The sequence below is a fragment of the Aplysia californica genome, unplaced genomic scaffold, assembly GCF_000002075.1.
Source record: "Aplysia californica isolate F4 #8 unplaced genomic scaffold, AplCal3.0 scaffold00654, whole genome shotgun sequence".
NCBI classification, from domain to species: Eukaryota; Metazoa; Mollusca; class Gastropoda; order Aplysiida; family Aplysiidae; genus Aplysia; species Aplysia californica.
In genome coordinates, this window is record NW_004797924.1 from 212,263 (window position 1) to 219,762 (window position 7,500).

General features: G+C 41.1%; 1 protein-coding gene across 1 annotated transcript in view; it reads right to left on the minus strand.

The window, feature by feature from the left end:
- Window positions 1-7,500, minus strand: part of LOC101846458 (neuronal acetylcholine receptor subunit alpha-5) — a 70,491-nt gene that overhangs the window by 19,861 nt on the left and 43,130 nt on the right. The window contains exon 4 of the mRNA XM_013087889.2: window positions 2,402-2,446. Within this exon, the coding sequence (XP_012943343.1) occupies window positions 2,402-2,446 (45 nt within the window). The remainder of the gene's footprint in view (window positions 1-2,401; window positions 2,447-7,500) is intronic.

The following is a 7,500-nucleotide window of genomic DNA, read 5'->3' on the forward strand; positions in this document are numbered from 1 at the left end:
GTGTGTACGTGTTTGTGTTTGTGTGTGTGTAAGTGTGTGTGTGTGTATGTGTGTACGTATGTGTGCCTGTGTGTGTAAGTGTGTGTGTACGTGTTTGAGTTTGTGTGAGTGTGAGAGTGTGTGTGCGTGTGTGTGTGTGTGTGCGTGTGTGTGTGTGTGTGTGTGTGTGTGTGTTAGTAAAATAGAGAGTGAATGAGGGAGTGTTTGTGTATGTGTGTGAGTGAGTGTGTTTCTGTGAGTGTGAGTATACAGTCTGTGTGCGTGTGAGTGTGCGTGTATGTGAGTTCGTGTGTGTGTGTGTGTGTGTGTGAGAGAGAGATAGAGAGAGAGAGAGAGAGAGAGAGAGAGAGAGAGAGAGAGAGAGAGAAAAGGAGAGAGAGAGAAACAATAACCAAACAGTTTAATTCTTTTAACAATTATACCTAGAATATGTTTAAGTTTTTTCTTTTTTTATAACATTTAAAATTTGAATTTTGACAAAATATTTATTGAGCGTTTGCAACCAATACCACAAATCAAGAATCTGCTATATTCTAAACTAGCAGGGTACTCCGTTCGATGAATGGACTCTTTACTTTACTTTTCCAATCCAAGATGAAGGGAATCAAAAGAATCCATCGTCAAGTCGCAGTGGGTTTTGTGCGCACTGCATGTGAACGGTAGTCTCACTTCTTTACAATGGTGTCTTAGAAGACGGACTTTCCCAAGATTAGATCTAAACGAAACTAATGAAAAACTGAAAATTAAACTACTGAGACATCAGACACTTTAATATAAATGTGCACCCTTTAATTAATTCTGAACCGCCGTTAATATTTTCATATTCGAAAATTAAGTGGTTGGGAAGTTTTAGGCGGCCAAAGTGATGAACTTTCACAAATATAATATGTATTGCAAAATTTTGGGCTTGGTATATGTTATTTTTTTTGGTAAGAGTTTAACGGCACTTGCAACACAATAAGGTCAAATAAGTGCAACAGATTAGAGATGTTACAAGCGAGTAACAAACACAAAAAAGAAGGAGGAGAGATCAGGACGATAGATGTTTGAAAGGAAAGAAGGAGCAAACAACACCAGAGCACCCACCAACCATCCACCTGCTACATGTTAACGGCAGATCGACGTTATGTGCGTTTATGCAATGTTAGAAGTGTTGAACCTCCCGTGGTGTCTTTCTATCTATTTTTACCCTACCCCTTCCTAAATATTTTTAAAATGTTGCTGTTTTACATCCCCATCGGCACAGTTTAGATCATTCAAGAGGTACGATCGATTCGACATTGCCTGTCCGGATGCAATGTCCGAGAGAAAGACTAATAATTAGACACTTGATTCTGCCACACAGATGCTGGTCCTCCCTAAAAGAAGAAACAAAAAACAAACAAAACAAAAACAAAACAAAAAAACAAACAAAAACAATAACAACAACAATAATAACCACCACCACCACCATTACCACCGCCACCACCACCACCACCACCACCACCACCACCACCACAACAACAACAACAACAACAACAACAACAACAACAACAACAACAACAACAACAACAACATCAACAACAACAACAACAACAACAACAACATCAAGAACAACAACCATAAAAAAGAAAGAAAAATTTAATCATTGCGGATTGGGCAATAAGCCAGAGACCCTCACCTGACTTAACGGCTAAATTGGTAAGTTTGGTTCGACTCTCACCTTTAAATAGCTAATCGACCGTACATCTCACGTGTATTTACATAGCCAATCGACCATTGAATGTACCGTTCCGCCACTAAAGACAATGGCATTGCGCTGTATTGGTCTACGTGCTACGACCGCTGATAACGGCGAATGTGCAAGGGGATCTACGATTGTTGGCATCGGTTCGAGATGGTAAAACGTTCTCATGATTTCCAAATATTTTCACAATTGATTATCTCGTTTAGAAAGGAGTGGTGTGCACAGTTCGAGAGCATTGCGCAAACCGAGAGATGGAATGTTATATGTATTGCCAATGTTGTCACTTTGCTGCTCTAGGCTGTTGCCAAAACGTAACAGCTCCTATCTCAATATGCTTCTTCTATCTCTCGACTCTTTGCCAACTACATATATATGACCAGAATATTGTTTCATCTGTGGAAGTTAGATTTCTCCTAAATAGGCAATATTCAGCCCCCCTTCCCTCCTGAAAAGACAACGAAAAGACCACCCCCCCCAAAAATTTTTTTTAAAAATTCCCCCCAAACCCCCAACCAACATGCCTCCTCCCCACTCCCTAAAAACAAGAGAAGCAGCAAAACATCCAAGCTACAAAACAATCACGAAGCAAACAAAACAAACAAAATATTTAAAATAAAATAATCTACCCCCCGTCAAAAAAAACCCCAGAGAAAAGAGAAAGCCTTTTTTTCTTACCGCTTCCAGCCAGACGTTGGTCGTGAGCACTTGGTTCTTCTCGTCCTGGGAACAAAAGAAGTTACACAGGTTAGAGATTGCTGGATCGTTTGTTTTATTTTTCGATTGGTTGTTGGGTTGTTTATCGAGGAGGACCGAGGAAAAGCGACAGTATTTTCGCCGTTAGGAACTTGGAAACAGCAACAGTGCAGAGCGAATACTTTGATCGCATTGATCGTGGTATCGATACTCAATGTTTTTGTTATGTTTTTATAGCTTGCAGATTAAGTTAGAATGATTAATGAGATGAGATTTTTCAGGATTGGGACTACGCTAATAGCATTTATCATTGTAGGCAGTGGACAGGTTCTGTCTGTCGCGATCCTTTGTCTGGATACATCAGTTAAGTCTCTTGCTATTTTGAATGCTGATTTTTACTTTACCTTCAGCTTCGTCATTTTCTGCTCCAGTGCAGTTTCTCCAAAATGTCAAATATGTTTGGATGAGGAATTTTGGACAAGTCTTTAAAATGCCTATGGAAGCTCATACAAGAGTTAGCGGAGCGCCTTTCGTGTTGATTTCTCTACATTGATGGTGGAAATGGGGCATCGTCGGCAATGTTATTGAGTTCTAGTTTATGAAAATCGAGACGAAATGCATCCTGCCTCGCCTAGTTTTATTCGATTCTGTAAGTGATTACACCAAGTTGGCTTTTAGCAAAGAAATACGTAGAGTAAAACGCTAGTCGTTGTTCTCAGGTCGTCCACAGTCTGTGTTTGCCAGTAACGATGACGTTAAAGTCATTCTTCCCTAGCGCAGCCGTTTGTTGAAAGCAATCGGAAGACCGACAGACAGACAGGCACATGACCAAATTTACAGACGGATGAACACGTGACTTCACCAAAGAGATCACAGTTTGTTTTCTGGAAGCATAAGAAGCACCAGCGAGCAAGCAAAGATAAGAGAAATAAGTCTCTTATCCTGTAAGTTTCGTTTGCCGCATTCAAGAAACTGGTGCGGCAATTGTTATCCTTGTTGTTGTTTGTGGTGGTGGTGGTAGTGGTGATGTTGCTGTTAATGTTTGTGATTGGTGAGTGTGAGTGTGAGTGTGAGTGTGTGTGTGTGTGTGTGTGTGTGTGTGTGTGTGTGTGTGTGTGTGTGTGTGTATGTGTGTGTGTGTCCCACTGGTTTCATTTTTTAGGGCAACAGAGTCAATAACAATTTGTCCCTTGAGTCTGTCCGCGACCTCAAGAAGAGTGCTTCTCGCCATGGTCATGGGCTCCTTCGGGTAACGTGTAAGACAGTTCAGGCTTTCTTTGTCCTTCTCGAAAAACTGTCGTTAGCAGAGGAGAGGGACATATCTTAGAGTGTTGTTGATGCTGTTGTCGTTTTCGCTATTATTGTTGTTGTTGTTGCTGCTGTTGTTGTTGCTGTTGCTGTTGTTGTTGTTGCTGTTGTTGTTCTTGTTGCTGCTGCTGCTCCCCTGTTGTTGTTGTTATTGTTGTTTTTGTTGTTGTTGCTGCTGTTGTTGTTGTTGTTGTTGTTGTTGCTGTTGTTGTTGTTGTTGTTATTGTTGAGGTTAAACACACTACTAGACACAATGTGCACCATTTTGAGACGGAGCACTTGATTCGCCGCTACTTCACTGGGCTGAAAGCAATAAATATTCCCGAAACGACGAGGAGAATAACGCTTGATCCCCTCGGATTCGTCGATCCTTGAACCTCCTCATCTCAAAATGAAGTTCCCTACTGAGCCACAGTGGCTGTTTTTCCTCAATTTTTTTTATGGACGTTAATACCACTAGCGACAGCATCCCGCACTGGCGTGCTGAGGGTCAAAGTTGGGACCCCCCCCACCTCCCAACATCCAGGCAGGCTGCATGCAACAAAGTGTCTTTTTGACGGCTTTGTTACCCTTGTATGACCACGGCAGCTCGTAGATTCCACCATAATTGTTTAAACAACGGAATGGCGTCTGTGGCGTAGCGGTTAAGATCTTCGCTGTTGCATGCAGGAGATCTGAGTACGATTCCGGAATGGAGAGAAAATGTTTATCGAGTACCTCGGTTTTTCTGCTGCAATGTATCCCTCTCATCCCAGGTTGTTCCTGACAGGCATGGTCGGAAGGCCTCCTCCTGCACGATCGAAATTGGATATATGGGGCAAAACACCTGCATCAAAATGTGCAGCGGAAATCAGGTACGTCGTACAAGTCTTGCCCCCAGAACTTTCCACCGAATTTCGTTTTAATAAAGCAAGAGTGTCGGGTTAGAATACCATTAAACAGCACCAGGTAAATAGCCATTAAATATCAGCAATAAATCGTTCTACACAATACTAGACAAAATCGTGTACAATGAGGGCTAAGATTCAGATGACCCTGTTTCAGAACCCAGTGAGGTGTTCTTGAACTTAGGATTGTTTAGGAGGTATTCTCAAAGCCTTTCTGGCTCGGTCCTGTGTAAGACGGATTTTATATTTGGAGGTCCTGTCCCTTATATATATATATATATATATATATATAAAACATTAAAATGTTGAAACCGACAGTTAACCCCTTGCCATGCAAAGCCATCTCTCTCTCTTGCACTTTTTAACTCCCAGTGGAGCACAGGCCATTAACAGCATTACTCCAGCGAAGCCTGTCCTGAGCATCCTCCATCTTCCAGAACTGGCGGTCGTGTTGTTTTTGCTGTTGATGTTTTTGTAGCTGCTTTTTGTTTAACGGGAAAGGGCTGCTAACCCTTTGCCCAACCGACCTTAGTCGCCTTCTACGACTTGCGCGGTACGAATACAGTGGTCCTATTCTTTGCTCCCCTGTCTCTTGGACAGGGCCCCGAGAACCACACGGATGATGCAATGCCATGCCAATGTAAAACTCTAGAGAGGTAGGGTTTTGTTTTGTTCTGTTTTCTTTTCTTTACTTATTGTTGTGGGTGTTTTACTTCCCCTTCGACACAGTTTAGTACATTTTGAAGGTGGTCATCGACCCTGCCTGTCAGGGTCAACCCAGACTGAGAGGGATACAACGCACTAGCAGAAAGAACGAGATATACGATAAAAATTCACCCCACTCATGAATCGAACAGTCTTCTGCGTGCAGCGGCAATTAATGCCTAGCCCCCACACCACAGACTTTGGTTTAGAAAGGCTTGTAACCTACAATCATTTCAATTTAGAGCACCAACGAGCAAGCAGTTATTTTCTTAGTTGCATGCTCCCACCACAGTCGGCCCAGTCTACCAACAGTTTCCGGCAGCTGGTTAAGGGCGACCTATTACCTTAGGGGGAGGTATCGATGCCAAACTCGAGAATGTCTCAGCATGGTGGTCTTGCGTCAGGTAGTTTTTCTATTTATATAAATTTAGCCCTTTCTTTTTAGCTCTTTAATGTATCTCCAACTCTTTTGTCCACGAAGTCCAAAGTTGACATATATGAGGTCAAAATATTTCTTACAGTGAAGTGAAGTAATTCCTAAACAAAAGTCGTGGCGCCCTATAGAAGTATAAAGTTATACTTGTTCAGTACCTAGTTTTGAGAAATTTGACGTAAAGAAATTTGAGTTTCACATGTCAAGCTTCTTCAAAAGCAATTCTTTGAATATCTTTATAACGCCTCCCAATCATCTTACGATTTTGATAGAGCAGGTAGAACATTTGGTTTGTGACCTTAAGGTCTTTGTGACTCAAATCGGCCAAAAAATGCCAGACAGAACTTTGTAATTCTAAGTTAGCAAATTTGTCACGTTACATACTTTGCACCCGGTAGCGGTAGCTTAATTAGCCCCGAATAAATCTACGACATTGTCCATTAAAAAACCCCAATTCTATCAATGAGATAAAAATTGCGTTTCAAACATTCATGTTATTATTTTCTTTGCTTTTTTCGAGGACAGGCGGGGGAGAGGGACGTATTCATCACCGACAACGATCAAAGTACACAATACTCGGTATTTTTTCATATTCAAAATGTGGTATCGACCAAGTTCTATGCTACTTAAACGCTACGTTCCCCGAGGGAAGCTTCTTTATTCTATTAGCGCTGAAGTCTTCCGCTCTGCCTGTGAGCCAATCAGATCATTACAAGGACAAGGGGAACTACTCCCGGCCAAGTAGATAAAGGAGTTATTGGTTTCCATGGAGATCTGTTCTGGAATAGTAACTGGTGGAGAAATTATGGACTAAGGAGAAAACCATGTTTAGTTTCTTTCTCAATTTTCATTCTACGCATGTTTTTGCTTGTTTGCTGAAATTAAACGCTGCATTTGACAGTAAAAAGATGATCACGAAATAAAGAGCATGATGAATATTAAGTGTGTACTCAACAGGACAAGAGACTGAGATAGAATATTTCAGGAAAACCGAAAAAAATAAAATAATTAGGGACATATGTTTAACTTTTGGTAAAGAACTTGAATTTCCTGGAATTGATCAAATTCATAGGCAACTGTACTAGATTATATATACCACCTGGATTATTTTGCTGCGTTTGTTTGTTTGCTTTTATGCGTAGTATAACGCCTTAAACTGTTAATGGGTGACAGTTTACTGACACGTACTCTGTTGAGCACACTTTAGATCGTGATCGTATAGAATAGCAATAACACTTCAAACACAATAACAATATGATTTCACCTAGAACTTAATATAAAGTGTAGACAGATGCTAATCTAGCATGTCTTAAGGAACAATCTACATTTTGAACGGTTATCGATTTGACATTTGCTGTTACCTAGAATAGTTTGTCAAGACCCCAACCTGAACCATCACATGCATTCATGTGCTTAAAAGTCCCTTCCGTCGTCCTAATTAACGACATTATCGAGTTTGATACATCTTTAGTACAGTCTATGTCTAATACTCACATCTCCCTTTCTTACTGTAAAGAACTACATGAGCATACGATCATCCCTTTAGCCTTCTTCAAAATGCTATCTGCCCCCTCTCCATTTTCTACCCTGGCTTATAAGACGAACACTTATCTCATCTTCTCCGAGGCATAATGCGTTCACGTAACATAAAATACAATTCTGGTGCCATCCACCATGATCATTCCCTATGGCTATCCTCGAACCCCAGGGACAAACGTGTCCCTATAACTGACAGGACCAATGTACGC